This window comes from Mizuhopecten yessoensis, unplaced genomic scaffold (genome assembly GCF_002113885.1).
Source record: "Mizuhopecten yessoensis strain PY_sf001 unplaced genomic scaffold, ASM211388v2 scaffold11153, whole genome shotgun sequence".
In the NCBI taxonomy this organism is placed as follows: Eukaryota; Metazoa; Mollusca; class Bivalvia; order Pectinida; family Pectinidae; genus Mizuhopecten; species Mizuhopecten yessoensis.
This window is the reverse complement of record NW_018408906.1, coordinates 779,851-802,135: the sequence shown is the minus strand read 5'-3', so window position 1 is coordinate 802,135 and position 22,285 is coordinate 779,851. Positions and strand designations below refer to the sequence as shown.

Sequence of the window (22,285 nt, the reverse complement as noted above, 5' to 3'; positions counted from 1 at the left end):
GTATGTAACAGGGTGTACTCTTTGCACTAAGTCACACAGTGTCCACGTGTTGTCTGTCCCGTACTCGTGTCATAACCTGAACGTTGAGTGTTGTGAGAGAGTGTTCTGCACGAGTATTTACATATTTACGCCACCCCGTGTGTCGTATATGTACGCGCACGTCACCACCCTGATTCACTTCACACAATGCTGCCGAGCAGGACGGACAGTGTCTATCCTTCCCAGGTCCCTGGTAAGTCTCATAATATTTTATTCATAGTGTTTATTAATGTAATGATATAATAATACCTGTGATAATATATATGTAGTCATGTCCATCGTATTCGTAAAGTAACTGTATATGTATATTGTAACTGAGTCTTAGTTTCGTATCTTTTTGTGAATAGGTTTCTGTGGAAATAATAAATACAGAAGACCCTAAAAAGTCTATGAAGTTGTTTTTACCCAGCCTTTGGGGCTAGGAGGGTAACACTTATATACGGTCTTTGGCTAACTAGCGTGTGACTAGTAGCCAGATACAAAATGTAGCCTACGCCATGTGTAGTTCGAAAATTAAAAATTAATTTTGTAATCGATTTTCCGAACATGTGTTAGCTAAAGTAGGTACAGGCGAAGAATAAAAATGATCCTGTGATATTTTGCTACATACAAACACCAATGTAATATCGCTGTTATTAATGTTACGTCACGCAGTGCAGGATAATCAGGGATGCTGTCTGGAACCTTTATATCATGCATGCTCTGTCAAAAAATAGTACGTGTTGTGAATATTTGTATTATGGCGTCACCTAATGGCCACACTAGCATGTTCATGGGTGTTAAAATGCATGTCAAATACATGCAGTCGAAATCCTACCCTAACTCTATGAAAGGCACAGGCGCTCTGTACACAAACACGGATAGTCAGGACCACCCTCGGTTCACTCCTCTTCTTGAAACACTCGTTAAGGTTGCGATTTGTTTCTAAACTAATGTTAAGTACATGTGGACCGTGGTTTCGTGCATTGTGCACGTGTATATATAACATTCACATTCTCCGTTAAGTAATGCAATCAGCGAAGGTCAAGTAACGGAGACTGTGCAGTTCCCTGGATCTCTTGCAATTTACTGCGAGCATACCGCACGTTTAATGTCATCGGTTCTATAAAGCGAATTTAACACTATACTGGCCGCGTGTATTAATAAAATGCGGTCAAATGAAATATGTTCACAACCTTTTTTCCAGTAAAGAAAAAGTTGTTTGTGACTGTGCGAGTGTGTTTCTTCATCATAATAGAAATCACTTGGAAAAGGAATATTTATTTTCGATTTGATTTATGCGTCACAACTCCTCGTCGGTGGCTTAGCAGAATCATGCGATTTTTCTACAAGCAACACCCATAAGTGTTGTATCCTTAGTATACATTTGTAAATTTCCTGTATAAAGTTTTGGAAATTTTAGTATCGTATACATACAAAATATGCTTTCCTTTCAAAAAATATATAAATAAGTCGTGAATATAATGACGCAGATACTAAATTCGATGAAATGAGTGAATATTTTTCCACAATGATGGTATCTGAAAGGATAAAATAAAGAAATATCAAAGAAATAACGTTAGGTGCAATCACAGAAATAACGTAAGGTGCTATCACAGAAATAACGTTAGGTGCAATCACAGAAATAACGTTAGGTGCTACCACAGAAATAACGTTAGGTGCTATCACAGAAATAACGTTAGGTGCTATAGCAATTAAGTATGTTAGAGTAAAGAAAGTGATTGTTCAGGTAAAAGTAAAGACTAAACATTGTAGGTAAACAACGTGAAGCTCATCCCTTTTTATTTCTCTGATCGTGATCTCCTAGGTCATCAAACGGTAGTAGTAGTTGTCATCTTTCCTATACAGTCTCTCAGTGTATTTCTACACATTTTCTTCGGGTTGGTAAGTACGGATTATGATCGTACTAGTCATCGAAACGTCACATAGAAAATATTATTGGTTGTGTGAAAAGAACTTCTCATACGCCTTTCAGTGTATCTATCGCGCTTTCTTCTCTCCATCTCGTTGCCTCCTTGTAGCGTCTAATGTTGCGTTGCCTCCCATTAGCCAGCCATTTGCCTCCTCCACTACGTCATCCTGTTGTTTCGGTAGAATAGATGCCTTTGCGAGGGTAGATCAACTTCTAAAAGCATTTTATCAACACCTCTGGCTGGAATGTTTACAATAAACTTCAACCACTTCTCCTGAATACCAAAAGGTCCAGGATGAATATATTTGGCCAGTAGTGTGCTTTAATGAAGTGCTACAAAGTTTGTTATATGATAGACTTCAATTAGATTTTAATGTCACAGGAATCAAATGTTAATTTGTTTTTCTTAGTAACAAAATGTTCAGGGTGATGATATTTGGCCTGTTGCTCAATTTAGCTCATTTTAGTATGTACACACTTGGTCCACTTTGAAGGTAACTAGTGTGAAACCTATACCAGGTGAGCTATTCAGGCCCATAGGGACTGTTGTTGAATTTATTATACACTGTCATATTTAGCATCACATTGTTTTGCAAAATTAACAAACTAGGGCAGAATATGATAGACATATTTACTTGGAAGCCCTTGATAAATTACAAGAAAAATAAGACCAGATGTTCTGGAAGAAATTAAAGTCTTCTGCTTCAGATCCGCGCTATCACAAGGAGGCAAGCCCACCAACAAACCCTGTCTCCTGCATACACACACGCAAGTACGCATACACTACACACATGGAGGCACGTCCTTAAATGACCTTAGCTGTTAATAGGACGTTAAAAAAGACATGTTTTAGAGGAAATGTTTCATCTAATCAAATACCCTATATTTGGTATCGCGTAACCATAGACATAGGAAAGGAATGATATTTAAGACTTCTTAGCACTGCAGTGCTATATCGCTGTAATGATTGTTTTGAATCTGTAGAATCTTTTTGCGAAGTTCAGGATGGAATCATATTAATGTTTTTTGTTCATTCTTCAAAGGAGACGTAAGTCTTATGGACATCGCCATTACAACTAGAGAAACCAATGGATGTCCATCATGTTTGAACCACACTGTATTTGATTCGTTCACGAATCAAACATTTCGGTATTCTGTTGCTGTTCTTTAGATTTTCTTTTTGTTTTTGTTTTTGTTTTTAAACTCTCATATGTCTGAAACACTAGATAAGGTTTTCCAATTGGTATCCAACATGTTAGAACCCAACTGTATTCGCTGTATTCTCTTTACAGATTACAGATTCTAGTAAAACTGTCCTTGATGATATTTGGAAACTAGCTTGGACAAAAGAACTGAGGATGTCGAACAAAATCTGCTATTTAAGCCTGTTCGCAGGGATAACCACGACTCTCCGGTAACGCGAACATGAATGTTGATTGTGCCCACATGGGTGTAGAAGTCATACACATCAGTATTATTCTACATCAAAACTCTGTCGAAGTTAGCACCTTACTTCAGACACATGATAAAGATGATATCCCTCTTGCACATCTGCTGCGCCTACCAATACCATTTAGCCACTACACATCAGCTGAGGATGATCTCCGGACTAGCGCCACCATATAATAAATAATAATAATTGGAAGTTTTTATATACCGCTTTATCACAACCTAGTTCGTAGGTCGCCTCAAAGCGGTTCCCAAATTACTATCCGTGGTTATAGGGCCTTTGCAACCAGCCAACATCTTTCTCAACTCCCTGGGGAGCATACAGCCGGTGCTGCCATTTCTGCACCCAACAAATCTAGCACTACCCAACCACGTACTCATGTACAACTGAGTAGACTGGAACAAGCGGAGTAAAATATCTTTCTCAAAGATACAACAGAGTGCCATGCCGTGGCTCGAACCCGCAATCCTGTGGTCACGAGCCCAGCGTCATACCACTAGACTACCGTGCCTCCATGACTGACAACGACATTGTAGATGAGGTTCTCGAGAGTGTTTCGTTTGTTATCTGTTTGTAGGATTCTTTTACAGACGACTATAACAATGCATGTTGGTGAAACGTCATATTTTAATAACAATATAGTAGACACGTAGATACCATAGTACGTAAGTGAACCACGGTGCGCATGGTACCTGAAACGAACCACATACGCCACAGAGAGTAAGGGAATTAACATCGGTGAGAACGACACCGAATCCTTTGATGACAGTGACCCTGTAATACCAATTACAGATATGGCCACAAACACCTGCAACATCCTTAAGGCTGTGATACATGGGGACCCGTCCCAACAAAGCTGCCAAGATCCACACAACTCTGTGATTATCAGATGACATCATCCGCGAGGATCTGACATAATTGATATTATCAAATGTGTTATCAATGGATAGACTAATTCTTTAATGTATTAATATACGAAGGGTATTGTTTATGCGTGTACTCATTAAAATCATCATGTGTACGCTTCAATACAGTGATTTGTGAAAAGACTTGCGCTCTTTCATTTCTGCATTGAAATTTCTATCGGCACGAGTTCGGAGACAGCATGAAGTTTACACTAGATTTTCTTTCTGTTTGCATGTGTGTTTATTGTAAATTATTAGTGAATATGAACAAATCGTTATTTTTTTTTATTTTATATAATTATCCTTGTCATTCATTGACTGTTTATAGACGTTAACTATCGGAAAAGTCAACGACTCCGATAGCCTCATATATTTGACCAAACACTATATCAAATGTCATACCAAACATGGGAACTCGCTTAACATGAATACTTGGATAAGTTTTCCCTCGAAAGTTGGTCTGAATTTTAATACTCATTTATACCAGGTCAAGTTGATATGTTTTTAAACCTGCAAAAGATTAGAAATTAAACAAACAATCTGATTAAAATCATATGTTACATGGCTTCGTTAACTTCGTACTACGCCTGAACATCTGAGTGTGCCGCGGTCAGGGTCACGTTCAGGTGACCTTTATATTTTTAAATACTCATTAAATTTTGACCAATCAGAGACCCTCTTTCAAAAGGGTGCTCGGAGTTGTCACAAATGTGGTGGACATTGATGAGAATGATGCGAAAGTTCTGGAGTTATTTAAGATTGATCGTCTGAAACTCGAACAGAAAAAGATATTCGAAGCTTTATTAGAGAAGAAAGACTGTATAGCGGTGTTGCCTACGCAATTATTACCCAATGGGTACGTTTTCCTTGGCGTCGTAGAAACATCAGTCCCCGCCGCCATATTTGTTTTGGAAAACTAATCTGTTCGATACCCCTCGCTATTTATCTATCAACCATGATATTCCGATTCGCTGGCAAACCTTTGCCAGCGCGCCTCTGATTGGTTCATCTAAAGGTCACTTGAACGTGACCCTGACCGCAGCACATTCAGATGTTCATGCAGAGCCATGTAACAAATGATTTTAATCAGATTGTAACACAAAAAACAATACGGCAAAAAAAACCCACAGCGACCTCCTATTTTATTCGTGTTTTAAGAAGAGAATAGCATTTTCTTTCAATCCAGTGAATATTAAGAAAAGCTAGTATTAAGAACTTTTATATCAATCTTAACGATCAGCACAAATTGTTGACAAAATAACGATTTTGAATTAAGAAAGAAGGGGTAAGGGAAACATGAAGTGCCTTTCTGGCTTTTTTTCCAATGCTTTTTACTTCCGTATTAAAGAAGAAAATACTGCTTTTATCAATTGTGCTTACGATCAAATGATATATTTCACAAAAAATCACATTTTGGTTAAATTCTTATGATTGACTGATCTTAGAAGAAAAAAGCTAAATCAAAAACAAAAATAAGAGCACACGGACATATCATTTTCTCTGCAGTTTTTTCTTCTCATGTTCTCCTCTTTTTAATAAGGGATGGTTCAAGAAAAAAAAATGGCTTTTCCCAAGAGCAGCTTCTTAAGTTGCAAGGTTGCAGGGACGTGATGCAGCTAATAGTTACATTTCTTTTGGTGCTTTACCAAGCCCTTGGTTTACATCTTTTGTGTGGTAAGAGACCACTATGTAATACTTGCCATTAGTTACGAGCTCAATATGTCGGGGATTAAAGCTGACAATGGACGTTAAAAAGCTTCGTCGTGTAGACGCGTTGCTAGCAAAACACGTGCAAAATGCGCCAATCCCAGGTGTGAGTCATCAATGCGAAATTTAAACCGTTCTCATGGAAAACATTGAAATTAGTACTGCTTCCACACAGAATCTTATTACTAGCGGGAAAACATATATAGGCATTAGCGTTAGTTGTATGATAATTTCTGTCAGAGCCGTTTGATTTTTTTTTTTAGGGGGAGGGGGCAGGGATTGTCCATTAGATATTTTAATTCTTCGTATTTTACCTTTATTTCCACTTTTCTCAGATAAACGATATCTTTGATGCATGACATTTCCATTTTATTCAACTGATCTGATGAAAAATGTTGGTAACAGATAGTGAAAGTGTTCTATTTTTATAGTTCAGTAGTGTGACCTGCACACGTTGAACAAATGATAACCAGTTTGACATGTAATGCGCGTTTTAAACCCAGCGATACCTATACTCGTTTCCATGCAAGTCTCTTTTCTACATTAATAAATACCTTTCTGTCCTTTCTCTACATTAACAAGTCCTATTCTTTCTCTTTTCTACATTAAAAAATCCCTTTCTGTCCTACTCTACATAAACAAATCATTTTCTGTCCCTTCCTCTACATAAACAAATCCCTTTCTGTTCTTTCTCTGCATAAACAAATCATTTTCTGTCCTTTCTTTTACATTAACAAATCCCTTTCTGTCCTTTCCTTTACATTAACAAATCCCTTTCTGTCCCTTTCTTTGCGTCAACTAGTCCCTTTCTCTACATAAACAAATCATTTTCTGTCCCTTCCTCTACATAAACAAATCATTTTCTGTCCCTTCCTCTACATAAACAAATCATTTTCTGTCCCTTTCTCTGCGTAAACAAATCATTTTCTGTCCTTTCTTTTACATTAACAAATCCCTTTCTGTCCTTTCCTTTACATTAACAAATCCCTTTCTTTCCTTTCTTTACGTAAATTAATCCCTTTCTGTCCCTTTCTTTGCGTCAACTAGTCCCTTCCTCTACATAAACAAATCATTTTTTGTCCTTCCTCTACATAAACAAATCATTTTTGTCCTTCCTCTACATAAACAAATCATTTTCTGTCCCTTTCTCTACAAAAACATTTTTTTTTTTTTTTAATTAAATCTCAATCGAAAGTTTTTTTACTTGCACAGTCAGCTTTAAGATACTGATTGTAAGTCCACACGCATATCTGTTCGCATGCCTTTGACTGAGGAAAACAGCTCTTGAATTAACCAAAATATGCGTATCTCGTTACTTTTCGACGTCACTTACTATTAACTTGAAAACTTTCACCATCATATATATATAACAGGTGAGCATATTTTCCTATCCTGTACTAAATGTTCTATTTCTATATTTTCAAATGAAACCCTTGATATTTTCTTTCTTCGAATATTACTATTTGAATTTCTCTTCGTTAACAATATACACTTCGTGTATTGATTTGTATCGCTCGAATGTTTCTTGTTGGGAAACATTTTATTTCAACAGTCTTAGTTACTTTTTGCAATATAATATAATATTAAAATTTTCTGAACTTAACTGTTTCAATATAGAGTTTTGTTACTTTTGGTAAGTATTCCGAAGACCTAATCCTGGCATTCTTTGTGTGGTCATATTATTCCGTAGGTACGTTTTTACACACCTCAATAATACTAAATGATATTTCTGCAGTGGCAGTTGATACCGGCATACAGGCAAAGAATTTAATACAGAAAAATTCCAGGATGAAGGTCTTAATGTCTCATGTAGATCATTGGGGGCACTTTCATCGTCCATCCACTTCGCCTTCCACCGTTTTTATTTTGCTTGAAACTCGTCCCTTGAAATTGTCAGCTCAATTTCATACGTTTAAAAATGTCATTGCATAAAATTGGACTCAACTGACTAATTCTCTTCGGAATCAGATGTTGATCCTTGTATCTTAGTTCTGCGGTGGTAAGGCGAGTTTCCAATTCTAAATTTAGAAGATCCAAAAATGGCGATACATATTTCATTTCCAATGTTCGGAGGGAGTCTCTGCTGGTGCATTGGGTTGGTTTCTTTAGTGTACACGATTTCTAGTCAAAGTTGGCTGTACATCAATGGTTTTACATTTCCATGTGAACGATACAGGCACTCTGGGCTTCTTGTTAAACGATGGGTTACGTTTCCATTTCGGATTGCATAGGGTTGGTTGGTATCATTCTTGATGGCCGGTTAAGTATTTAATCGGATATCATGATATCTCAATCAGTATAGCATACCTCATTCAACATGTTATAGATTGGCAGAAGCAAAATTGAAGTTGAAATAACCGGATGTTGCTGTACATGTATTACAGAAAAAGGAGGATTTTAAACATATATTTTCTATTTTCCCTATTTGGCCCGCCCTTCTGCCCCGGGGGGGGGGGGGGGGGGGGGGGTTAGACCCATCGTTGATAAAAAATGAGTTCCCCTTCACCCAAGGATGCTTTAGACCAAATATGGACATAATCCTGTCATTCCTACAGGAGAAGGATATTAAAGCTATTCCTCTATATCCCTTATTGGGGNCATTCCTACAGGAGAAGAGGGATTTTAAAGCTATTTTCCTACTTTCCCTATATGGCCCCGCCCCTCTGCCCCAAGGGGTTAAAACCCACAGGTAATACAAAATTGGTTCCCCTTCACCCAAGGGTGCTTCGTCCCAAATTTGGACAAAATCCTGTCATTCCTACAAAAGAAGAAGTATTTTAAAGAAGTTGCGAAGTTTCCCCTATTGGGCCCCTCCCCTCTTCCCCGGGGGGGTCAGACCAAACGTTTATACAAAATATAGTCCCCTTCACCAAAGAATGCTTTAGACCAAATATGGTCAAAACCCTGTTATTCCTACAGAAGAAGAATTTTAAAGAATTTGCTAAATTACCCCTATTGGGCCCCACCCCTCTGGCTCCAGGGAATTCAGACCCACCATTTATATAAAATAAATTTCCCTTCCCCATAGGATGCTACTCTTCAAATTTGGTTAAAATATCTTCATCCCTACAGAAGAAAAAGAATATTAAAGCTATTCCTCTATACCCCCTGTTGGGTCCGCCGCTCTGCCACAAGGGGGGTCAGGCCAACCGTTTATACAAAGTTGGTTCCCCTTCACCAAAGGTTGCTTCATACCAAATTTGGACAATATCCTGTCGCTTCTACAGAAGAAAAAGAAGGATTTTAAAGAATTTGCTCTATTTCCCCTATTCCGCCCGCACCTCTGCCCCCAGAGGGACCACACTCACTGTTTATTCAAAATTGAGTCCCCTACACCCAAGGATGCTCCAGACTACATTAGAATAAAATCCCTTAATCCCTATGGTAGAAAAAGGATTTTACAGGTTTTACCTCTATTTCCCCTATTCGGCCCCGCCCCTCTGCCCCTAGAGGGACCACAACCACTGTTTATGCCAAATAGAGTCCCCATGGCCCAAGGATGCTCTAGACTAAATAATTATAAAATCTCTTAATCCCTACGATAGAAGAAGAAAGGTTTACTCTCTATTTCCCCTATTCGGGCCCGCGCCTTTGCCCCCAGGTGGGCCACACCCACTGTTTATACAAAATTGAGTCCCCTTGACCAAAGGATGCTCGAGACTAAATTAGGATAAAATCCCTTAATGCCTTCGGTAGTAGAAGGATTTTAAAGGGTTTACCTGTATTTCCATTATTTGGCCCCGTTCATCTGCCCCAAGGGGGGCCACACCCACCGTTTATAAAAAATTGAGTCCCCTTGGCCTAAGGATGCTCCAGACCAAATTTAGTCAAAATTTAGTCGGACGACGGACGCTGCGATATGGCATAAGCTCACCATGGTCCTTCGGACCAGGTAAGCTAAAAAAAATGTCTGACACACCCCAATCAATATCTTGTCGATTCGCATTTTGCTTATAGGGATAACGGACGTTCTTTAAGAACATTCGGACCTAAAACATTAACCTTACTGGGAACAAAAACATATGAACGTCGGTCCATGTTTTGGTAAACACATCATATTTAACCTCATTAGTAAGTTGGACTATGTCATTTGAAAAAAACATCATGATATGGTGGTCCAGGTCCTGGACTACTTCGAGTTTCCGTTAATAAGAAGGCTGGCATTTTGAGAAAAAATAACCAGGTGAACGTAACGCTTGTAACTAAGGTGAAGCTTGAGTGAGCCGAAAAGTTCCGGAACGTTTATTAGAAGGCGGTTAAGTGTCATTTTCTTGCAACGTGCTTGCCCTTTTATTATTCTCGTGCACAGACCCCCCTTTACCACCCTCTCATGTGTCGATAACGAATATGTCTCCACCTAGTCTCCACTTAAACTAAAACTATGCTTTCATTTTCTCTCTGGGTTTATTTATTCTCGCCTAGTCCCCTCTATCTTTCTTTTCTTTTCTTTTTGCCGGTACGATGTGTACGCAACTGCGTGTTTTTTTGCGTATAGGTTGTTACGCCCAGTTTTTGACGCCTGACAGTCCTCGAAGAAATCCTCCACTTACATGACGGGTGTCGTCGATTGAAGAAGGGGATGCTTACCTTTACTTTGTTCAATGATCTCCTTATTAAAGTCCAAGTTTACATCTATTCAGAATTGTATCTTGCGTTGATCTGATTGAGACATGGAACATAAATCAAGTAGACACTATTATTTGTATTTGGTTTCAGCACAATTATATATTACATAGAGTATGTTCAATATCCATACACTGACGAACAGATTACAAGAAACAAAGTAAAAGCCACAAGAAGGTTTAGTAATGCTATTCTTGAATCAATCAAAGTCACAGGTTAGTATCGGAAAACAATACCTATGGTGAACAGCATGGTAAATATTTTGAGAAAGCTCCAATAGTTCGATTTATGTCAAAAAAATTCTCCTAGATTTTACTCGTACTTCCACATGCTTATTTCACTGGCGCCTTTCATGTGTTAACCATACCAAGCCTACGTCTGTTTATGTTTTATCACCGTTGCATTAGATCCTCTTCATATGTTCTCTATATTTCGCCTCTGCATGTTCCTTCGGTTTAGGATCAACTAAAGTGCAACTAAGTTTAAATAAGGCCATACAGATGCGACTGAAGTATGATTTTGGCCAAGAGGCTCTACTCTGACGTGTCCATGTTTAAAATTGCCTCGGTCGGATATCGGGAACTGTGTACCTGGGTTTGGTAGGTATTCGACCAAAGCTGGTTCCTGGCAACACTTGGCTCTTCATTTTGGATACAAACTGTCGTATCGCGCCATGATTAGATTTGGTTATGTGTTTCTGGTTGAGTCCTTTTTGACGCGGGAACTGTTGTACCCCTCTTTGGCTTGATGTGGTTGTGTGTTTCTGCGTGAAACCACTTTGTCGTGCGATCTGTCCTCTGACGTTGTTAAACAAGGGTAACTGTTCTTGCGTGAATCCAGTTGTTCGTGGGATCTGTGCTCTTCTAAGGTTGGGTACTGGTACTTGGTCCCGCGTGAATCCAGTTTGTTGTGAGACCTGTGCTCTGCCATAGTTAGTAACGGGCGCTTGCTCCCGCGTGAATCCAGTTGTTCGTGTTATCTGTGCCCTGTTTTGGTTTGGTACCGTTACTTGTTTCGGTGTGAACCCTTGATAGAACTGTTGTCTTGCAGGAGGGTTCTGGTTTGATGTTGTAGTCATCCAACTTCCTCCCCGTTTCTGAGAAAAAAAATATGCACTGATTAAAACGTCAGTAGCTCATAATGCATGTAATCAAATTCCGAGATAGCTTGGGGTGGATGTTAGATGATGTGTGTAGATGAGAGGGTGTGTGTGTGAGGGTGTGTGTGTGTGTGTGGTGGGGGTAGCAGTGACGGTGGCGGTGGGTTGAGGGGGGAGGGGGGGATGAATTCAGGGGACAGCGGAAGAAGTCACCGAAACATTACAAATTTACTTATTCCTTACTTTCTTTTTATCAATTTTAAATACTTTTGGCCACGGTTTTCATAATTTCATACGCTACGGTTGTATGATGCAATACGTGTACTCGTCTAAACCCTCTCTCTCGATATTCAAATGATCAGCCTATTGGATATTCATTCTTTGAGGGCTGTACAAGGTCACCAGATGTGTAAAACATAGTGTAGCTTCATTCAATACCCAATCCAAAGGGGTATCATTTGAGCAAAATTACAAAATCAGTCATCTAAAATGGGAACGAAAGGGGCCATTTTCATGTTTGTTTCCCAATTTCTGCCAAAGCATTTAAAGCAATCTTTCAATGATATATTATTTTAAGCTGTCATTTTGTTCATGAATGTTTGTGACAGGGACAGTTTGATTGACACTAGACATTAATCGGTGGAACACATTCACGTGTGTCTACAATTAAATGGTAATTAACTGCACGGCCCAGTATAGTATTGTTACATGTTATTAAATCTAAATCAACTACACGGCAGGTACGGTTACATGTAATTACCTCTTAAACAACTACACGGCAGGAATGGTTACATGTAAATACCTCTTATTCAACTACACGGTAGGTATGGTAACATGTAATTACTAACTGCACGGCCCAGTATAGTATTGTTACATGTTATTAAATCTAAATCAACTACACGGCAGGTCCGGTTACATGTAATGACCTCTTAAACAACTACACGGCAGGTATGGTTACATGTAAATACCTCTTATTCAACTACACGGTAGGTATGGTAACATGTAATTACTAACTGCACGGCCCAGTATAGTATTGTTACATGTTCTTAAATCTAAATCAACTACACGGCAGGTACGGTTGCATGTAATTACCTCTTAAACAACTACACGGCAGGCATGGTTACATGTAAATACCTCTTATTCAACTACACGGTAGGTATGGTAACATATAATTACCTCTTAAACAACTACACGGCAGGGATGGTTACATGTAAATACCTCTTATTCAACTACACCGCAAGTATGGTAACATGTAATTACCTCTTAATCAACTTCACGGCAGGTACGGTTACCTGTAATTACCTCTTAATCAACTACACGGCAGGAATGGTAACAAGTAATTACCTCTTAAACAACTACACGGCAGGAACGGTTACATGTAATTACCTCTTAAACAACTCCACGGCAGGTACGGTAACATGTAATTACCTCTCAATCAACTACACGGCAGGTACGGGTACGTGTAATTACCTCTTAATCAACTACACGATGGTAACATATAATTACCTCTTAAACAACTACACGGCAGGTTCGGTTACATGTAATTACCTCTTAATCGACTACACGGCAAGTATGGTAACATGTAATTACCTCTTAAATAACTACACGGCAGGTATGGTTACATGTAAATACCTCTTATTCAACTACACGGTAGGTATGGTAACATGTAATTACTAACTGCACGGCCCAGTATAGTATTGTTACATGTTCTTAAATCTAAATCAACTACACGGCAGGTACGGTTACATGTAATTCCCTCTTAAACAACTACACGGCAGGTATGGTAACATGTAATTACCTCTCAATCAACTAAACGGCAGGTACGGTTACGGGTAATTACCTCTTAATCAACTACACGGCAGGTATGGTTACATGTAATTACCTCTTAATCAACTACACGGCAAGTATGGTAACATGTAATTCCCTCTTAATCAACTACACGGCAGGTATGTTACAGGTAATTACCTCTTAATCAACTACACGTCAGGTACGGTTACGTGTAATTACCTCTCAATCAACTTCACGGCAGGTACGGTTACCTGTAATTACCTCTTAATCAACTACACGGCAGGTATGGTTACATGTAATTACCTCTTAATCAACTACACGGCAAGTATGGTAACATGTAATTCCCTCTTAATCAACTACACGGCAGGTATGTTACAGGTAATTACCTCTTAATCAACTACACGGCAGGTACGGTTACGTGTAATTACCTCTCAATCAACTACCCGGCAGGTACGGTTACGTGTAATTACCTCTCAATCAACTTCACGGCAGGTACGGGTACATGTAATTACCTCTTAATCAACTTCACGGCAGGGACGGTTACATGTAATTACCTCTTAATCAACTTCACGGCAGGTACGGTTAAATGTAATTACCTCTTAAACAACTACCCGGCAGGAACGGTTACATGTAACTACCTCTTATTCAACTACACCGCAAGTATGGTAACATGTAATTCCCTCTTAAACAACTACACGGCAGGTACGGTTACGTGTAATTTCCTCTCAATCAACTACCCGGCAGGTACGGTTACGTGTAATTACCTCTTAATCAACTACACGGCAGGTATGTTACAGGTAATTTCCTCTTAATCAACTACACGGCAGGTACGGTTACATGTAATTACCTCTTAGCCAACTTCACGGCAGGTATGTTACATGTAATTACCTCTTAAACAACTACACGGCAGGTATGGTAACATGTAATTACCTCTTAAACAACTACACGGCAGGAATGTTACAGGTAATTACCTCTTAATCAACTACACGGCAGGTACGGGTACATGTAATTACCTCTTAAACAACTTCACGGCAGGGATGGTAACATGTAATTACCTCTCAATCAACTACACGGCAGGTACGGTTACGTGTAATTACCTCTTAAACAACTACCCGGCAGGTACGGTTACATGTAACTACCTCTTATTCAACTACACCGCAAGTATGGTAACATGTAATTACCTCTTAAACAACTACACGGCAGGTATGGTAACATGTAATTACCTCTTAATCAACTTCACGGCAGGTACGGTTACATGTAATTACCTCTTAATCAACTATACGGCAGGTACGGTTACATGTAACTACCTCTTAATCAACTTCACGGCAGGGACGGGTACATGTAATTACCTCTTAAACAACTTCACGGCAGGTATGGTAACATGTAATTCCCTCTCAATCAACTACACGGCAGGTACGGTTACGTGTAATTACCTCTTAATCAACTACACGGCAGATATGGTTACATGTAATTACCTCTTAATCAACTTTATGGCAGGTACGGTTACATGTAATTACCTCTTAATCAACTTCACGGCAGGTACGGTTACATGTAATTACCTCTTAATCAACTGCACTGCAAATTACCTCTTAAACAACTACACGGCAGGTACGGTTACATGTAATTACCTCTTAATCAACTGCACTGCAAGTGTTGCTTGTCCACGTACTAACAAATACTACGTCTTACTCAGAATCAAATAGTATTTGGTAAAAATTCCACGTTATCTTGGATATGTAAGTAAGAATACAAACAGTTCGTCAACAATTTTCAGATCATAAAAGTGGATTATATCCAGATATCCCATTTCAACAATGTGCAACATAATTCAGCTAGCTCTTACGTGACGCTAATGGTTTTTTTAAATCCAGTTATATATTGGGGTTTGATTCAGTGTTAGCCGCCGTTATGTCTGTGCATGTGCATCTTATTTGCATACCTGTCAAATCACAATTGTCCACTGATGTAATTTTATTTCTGTCCTGCTTAAATTTGTATGGAAGTATATATAATGTGTAGTTTATATCAATAACCACACTGTCATTCGTTTAAAAAAAATCCATAAATATATGCGAAGTGAAGCTCCAAAACACTTGCTACAGTAATATGGACCCGTGACCTGAAGTTGCTCTATGATGTCGCAAGTACCACGTAACCATACGCTCATTAAATCTCGCCAGTAAGGAGTGTTCACCTTTGATCGCACGCCTGCAGGTCGGGGATTATTTATTTAGTGATACAATATAATAGGTTGTCTTAATAATGTATTGTACTATTTAACTGCTTTTTCTATTTTATTGTATGTCATATGTCTCTGTATGCGTGATGTGCTGTTGTTTTATGTATGTATATATAATGTGTTTTACAGGGCCATATTGTAAACTAGATGAAAATCTAAATATGTTACCCTGTCTAAATAAAAGAATTTATTATTATTATTATTATTATTATTATTATCGAGAAAAGAGTACACCTGCTGTTACACACTGCATATCGTAGGAGGCGACTAATGTTTGGATTGGGTTTTGTGCCCTCAACTTGGGGACATAAAAGCGGCCAAATAAATCTGCTGCACCCATTGCAATATTTGGGATCTTTATATTTCTTTCTACTTCTAACTACCTTTTATTCCCAAACGCCTTGCTAGGCAACACCTCATTTTGGCTGTAATGTTGAACGTTGCCCATGTGAGGAAGACAATATAATCTGTCCCCAGGCCGGGACACACCAAAGTGCTTAAAAAAAAGTAGTTTTTATTCCCTGTTTAACGTTCAGCATAAAGAGAAATGACAACAACTGGTTCTACCCGTTGTCAGTATAATGCTAATATTCACAAAAATAACCAATAACAAAATGGCCAACATCCATTGATTCTCAGTAAAATCTCGATATTATACACCTCCTTTTAATTTTACATCTTGTTTACCGCCAACATATTTCGATATCCCTTAACGCTTTTCTTCACAATAAATCTAACAATTTACATAAAGAAGTTAAAGTTTCCACGTAGACCTTTGCTAAAACTAAAATTCTAGATGGCACGCTGACAAGCATTTATGAATGAGAAACCGTGAAGAACTCGTAAACTCATTAACACAGATTCTACTCGTTTTTGAGATTGACTTCACACTGAAAATAACTATCTGTAAATTGGACGATAAATTATCACAGATTTTCAGTTTAGCTGACACTTGTGGATTCCGTTCATGTTTTTACATTGATCTGAAGATAGTTTATACAAATTTGTTGCTCCGTACGCGTTAGCAAATCAAAATTTACCATCGCATCATGGAGGATTCTACTCGTGTTGACCAATTAGTTTTGAAATCTAACTATCATTTACCACTTTTAGACAAATTGAAGTCTAGTCATCAATTATAAGTTTCTGTCGTTGTTGAGCTCTGCTTTTTAATATTTTAGATGGTCACTTTGATGTTTTGCGGTGGGTTTAAGCATATTGAGATAATGAACCGTTATTTGTTCAATACATCAGCTGTTCTGTACATGAACAGTTTGGGAGGCACGGTAGTCTAGTGGTAGGACGCAGGGCTCGTAACCGAAGGGTTGCGGATTCGAGTCACGACACGGCAATGTGTTGTATTTTTGAGCAAGATACTTTATTCCGCTTGTTCCAATCTACTCAGCTGTAAATGAGTACTTGGTTGGGCAGTGCTAGAAATATAGAATGCTAGCTGTGAGCGCCGAAATGCCAGCGCCGGCTGTATGCTCCCCAGGGAGTTGAGAAAGATGTTGGCGGCTGGTTGCAAAGGCCCTATAACCACGGATAATAATTTGTGAACCGCTTTGAGACGACCTACCAACTAGGTTGTGATAAAGCGGTATTCAAGAACCTCGAATTATTATTATTATGAACTAGCTATTTCTCATATTCAACTTTGAGAACCCTTTTTCAGACTTCAAAAGTTTGGTCAGAAGTGGAAAGAAGATTCTCCGATCGAAAAGATCTTTAAAAGTTAAAGCCCTAGAAATTACTTTCTTAACTTGCATAATCGAGTAGGTGCTAATGGTAATAAGAAGTATTTGTATTTACAAAAAAAAATATATAATTATTAAATTATATTTTGCTTGGTCATTGTCTATTTTTAAGTTAAGTCAGCAAATCTGATTTGCATATTCAATGTGGTCTGAACAAAGGTGTGTAGAGCAGTTTAAGGGTTATGTTCTGGGTAACATATACTTTGATTACAACACACTGACCTGCTGTGCTTGAGGCGGCAACTGTTGCCTGGTTGGAACATGTTGTACTGGGGAATACTGTCGCCTTTGTGGAATCTGTGGCACTGGGGAATACTGTCGTCCGTTTGGAATCTGTTGCACTGCTGGAGTGTATGGGTGCCTATTTGGTGCATTGTGCCTAGTGTTTTGATGGGACTGGACATCTCTGCCGGCACCACCACTAGCCCGAAACTGTCTTAGAAGACTGTGGAAATTGCTCTTTAGTTCGCTGGGTTGCGCTTGTTGAATCATGTGGCTATGAAATGCTGCATTATTATAACCTTCGGGGAACCCAAACGACATCGTATTTACAGGGGCAGTTCTGTCATAAACATTGGTAGGACCGCCGACAGGGTTTCCTCTTCTCAGTTTGCTCAAAAGATCTACTAAATTTAGACCATTCGTCAGAACAAACAGACACATGAGCAGGAATACATGTCTGATAAACATGACGAGCAACCTGTAAAAAGAAATTAAATTAATAAGAAAAGTCAGTTTTATCTTAATGCATTGTTCATAATAATATATTAACATGTCTAAGTATACTTATACAAATTTAAAGATCCATGTGATGGTAGAAATAAAACGAACGAAGGCAAAATCACGCTCGTAAGACATCAAAAATAATGACGTCATGAACAAAATACATAAATCTATAAATTGCGACGCCTAAAATGAAATCATATAATAACGAATAATCAAAGTACTGAAGGTACTCCAGAAACACATGGTCTATTCTAATATCATAACTGCATTCTTCTCTTTATACCCAGCAATTGTATATATGGTTGTATGGTGGGGATCTCAACCATTTCCAAGTAATAAACCTTTTTTCGCCCCACCCCTTAGCCCGGGGAGTCAGCCCCACCATCTGTACAATTTTGAATCCCTGCCTCCCATGAATACGAATCCAAATATGATCGATATCCATGGCATAGTTCTACAGAAGAAGTCGTTTATAGCAATATAGCCAAATTGCCCCCTTTTGGCTCCGCCCTCAGCCCCCTGTGGGATCAGCCCAATCATTTGTACAATTTTGAATCCCCACCACCTATGGATGCTTTCAGTCATATGGTTGATATTCATTTCTTAGTTCCAGAGAAGAGGTCGCTCAAAGCAGCAATATAGCCAAATAACCCTTTTTGGCCCCGCCCCTCAGCCCCCTGGGGGGGGGGGGGTCAGTCCCCCCATTTGTACAATTTTGAATCCCTGCCTCCCATGAATACTTCCGACCAAATATGATCGATATTCATGGCATAGTTCTACAGAAGAAGTCGTTTATAGCAATATAGTCAAATTGCCCCCCTTTTTGACCCGCCCCTTAGCCCTCTGGGGGTTAGCCCCACCATTTGTACAATTTTGAATCCCCACCACCTAGGGATGCTTCCAGTCAAATTTAGTTAAAATTCTAATCAGTGGTTAAGAAGAAGTAGTCGTTTAAAGAAAGTGTTGACGGACGACGGACGCCACGGTATGGCATAAGCTCACATTGGTCCTTCGGCCCCGTGAGCTAAAAAAACTCATAACAACGTTTAACTCTCAAAATCCAAGATTGCTGCCTTGTGGCTATTTTGTTTTCTTGATTGGTCCAAAAATGAAACAAGCACAACTATTGACCAAGTGATCATTCATACGAAATTTGAGAAAGATATGTTAAGAAATACTTGAGAAATAGCGGTAACAAACCTGAATTACCAAAATCAAAGGTGGTTGCCTGGTAGCCGTCGTGTTGTTCTGATTAGTCCCAAAATAAAACACCGTTATGTACTCCTGAGAAATTGTAACAACAAACTAACTTGAACTGGCAAAATCCTAGATTGATGCCTGTCGGCCATTTTGGTTTTCAAGTCAGTCTAGAAATTAAACATAAACAACTATGACCAAATGGAAACTTTCACATTAAATTTGAGAGAGGTCAATTCAGTACCTCTTGAGAAATACCAATAACAAGGGCAATTTGATCAGCCCATCATCTGATGATGGTGGGCTGAAATCTTTCTGGCCCCACCAATAAGCGCAGGGGTCAGTTCTTCAACTGATGCAATTTTGAATCCCCATCACCTGAAGATGTTTCCAACCAAATATGGCTGGCATCCACCGTTTTATGACAGAGAAGTCACTTAAAGCAATATGTTCAAATTACCCCTTCTTTGCCCCGCCCCTTAGTCCATTTGAGGGTCAGCCTCTCCATTTGTACAAGTATGATTCCCTACCACCGGAAAAGAATCAAAATGTGAAAAAGCACACTTTCCGAATACCATGAATAAGTCAAAACGCGAGAATACCCCTATCCCAAATAGAATGAAGGGTGAAAACAAAACGTTAAGACTTTAAACGTATAAATATCTCCTCCTATAATCTGAGGAGTCAAAATGCACAAATGTTCTCTCTCGGAATAACGTGAAGAGTTTTAACGCAGAAATGTCTCCTTAAAACAGTTTTGAAGAGTCTAACTGCAGAAATGTCAACAGGATGTTAAGAATCAAAACGAATGTCGACTCAAAGAATAGTGTGGCCAGACAAGGGTCGTTATTTCCACTTCCTAATGGGTGTGAAAGTCAAAATATCTACATGTCAATCAATCATCTAATAGTGTAAAGACGCAAATCGTGGAAATGTCAACTCCCTGAATAGTGTGAAAAGTCAAAACGCAAAATGTTTCCGCCCAAAATAGTGTGAGGAACCCAACATGAAAATATCGACCAACCGCCCCTGAATCGTGTGGAAATTAAAGTGGCAGTCAAAGAGCAGAATGTTTACTCATTGGCAGTTGACGTAACCGAAGTTGCATGTTGTTCTGTATGTGATTGATGGGTGCAAGGTCAGGTGATACTTCGGGCAATGCATTCAACACATCTACAATCTGATGAGTCAGGAAATCAGTCACAACGCATGCAGTATGTGATACTGTTGCACGAACGGGATGAGGTTGGCTTTCTGGATCCCATCGTGGTAGCGTGCACGCACCGGTCAAATGTCCATCAACAACCACCAGAAGCGTTCTGGCATTCACTGTTATGCTGCTAAAGCCGACCATCGCACCACGATATAACTGTCCTGAAAACGCTCTCCAACGTGCAGTTCACTCTGGAGTGGCCATCACTACTTTCTTAGTGGAACCAAAACTCGCCTGAGACATGTGCGCCCAATACCGTCTAGTATATCGTAGATGTCTCCTGCACCCCGTTTGATACGAATGCGTCGTTGCAGGACGTGGCGGAAGACTGAACGTCGAGGACGAATGAGCCGTTCACGCAGGCGATTGCTCTTAGTTTTTAGGACTGATTTTCCGTAAGGAATGCACCTCACCATCGAAATTTAGTTTGGAAACGCTTTGGCAAATGTACCGCCCGGGTGGAATTGTCCTGACGTAATGAGGTAACACACGGATTTCCTGGTTTGATGCAGTCCCAGGTGTAACCAGACTGCTGGATACGTCTCCATAATGCATGGAATAGTGTTCCGATGCAAACCAAAGCGTTCAGCAACATTTTTGGCAACACCAGCCTGAATCATTCCAGCCAATTGGTTGTCAACAGTTTTACTCAAGGCATAGCTAGCTTACCAAACGCGTTCACCAGGAATACATTTGTTTTTCTTTTTGTCAAGATCGACACAACAAAAACAAAGTCAGTAAAGATGATAACAAGGAGTGTACCGATACTTTTTGTGTGAAGTTTCATGGTGAACAACATATATCAACTTTGAATATTTAATCTTTATGCACACATTCTTTTTTCTGTCATTACATATTACTTTGGAGTCCAATGTTACGCGTTGCTTTAGTGTAAAGCAAGCAAATGGTGGTGTTGCTGGTTTCATTACAAAGCTGATACATTCATTGTTAATTAAAGCATTATTGAGTAACAATAAGCATTTAGTAATGTTTATGCTGGCGCTATCATATAGCTAAGGAATTTAGGGTCTATTCCGGCATTATTGTATAGCTAGGGAATCCACTGTTAATCAAACCAACTACATTGTATAGCTAAGGACTATATAATTGTAGCTTAATAATTATTTAGGTAAACAATCCAGTAACAACTCTTGCTTTATAAACTCAGAGCTTCCACTTTTATTATAGATGTTAAATTAACCAAATTTTCGTTTCATGCTAGCTTGATAGATCGACACATATTTATACTAGCTGGGTTTAAGAGGCTTGGCTTAATATTATTCAGAAAAACTTTGTTTATTTCTTAATCGTTGGCATTGTTTTAAAATAATCATTTGGACATTTCGTCAACAAATTGGTTCTGTTTAAGTGGTAATTATAATAGAACTGGTTGACAGATATAAAAAAAAAAAAGACCGACTTAGGTATTGAGAGGAAGTTTTACTGCTGGAGTGGCGTTTTTTGCAACTAATCAAAATAACAACAAAGAACTGTAAACAAGATTAAGTGTTAGTTCTGGCTTACCTTTCTGTCGACATAGCGGCTATCACATCGTCCACCTGCGCACTAAACGTTAGTTTACTGAAAACATTTTATTTTATTTTATTATGTTTCTTGCAAACACGTCAAA

General features: G+C 38.9%; 1 protein-coding gene across 1 annotated transcript; it reads right to left on the bottom strand.

Moving 5' to 3' along the window:
* Positions 1 to 10,695: 10,695 nt before the first annotated feature.
* On the bottom strand, positions 10,696 to 22,285 carry LOC110467025. The gene is made up of 3 exons (XM_021523888.1): positions 22,180 to 22,285; positions 17,742 to 18,219; positions 10,696 to 11,732 (listed from the first exon to the last, which is right to left on the bottom strand). The coding sequence occupies exons 1-3, from the start codon at positions 22,191 to 22,193 to the stop codon at positions 11,190 to 11,192; spliced, it is 1,035 nt and encodes a 344-aa protein (XP_021379563.1). The 5' UTR covers positions 22,194 to 22,285; the 3' UTR covers positions 10,696 to 11,189.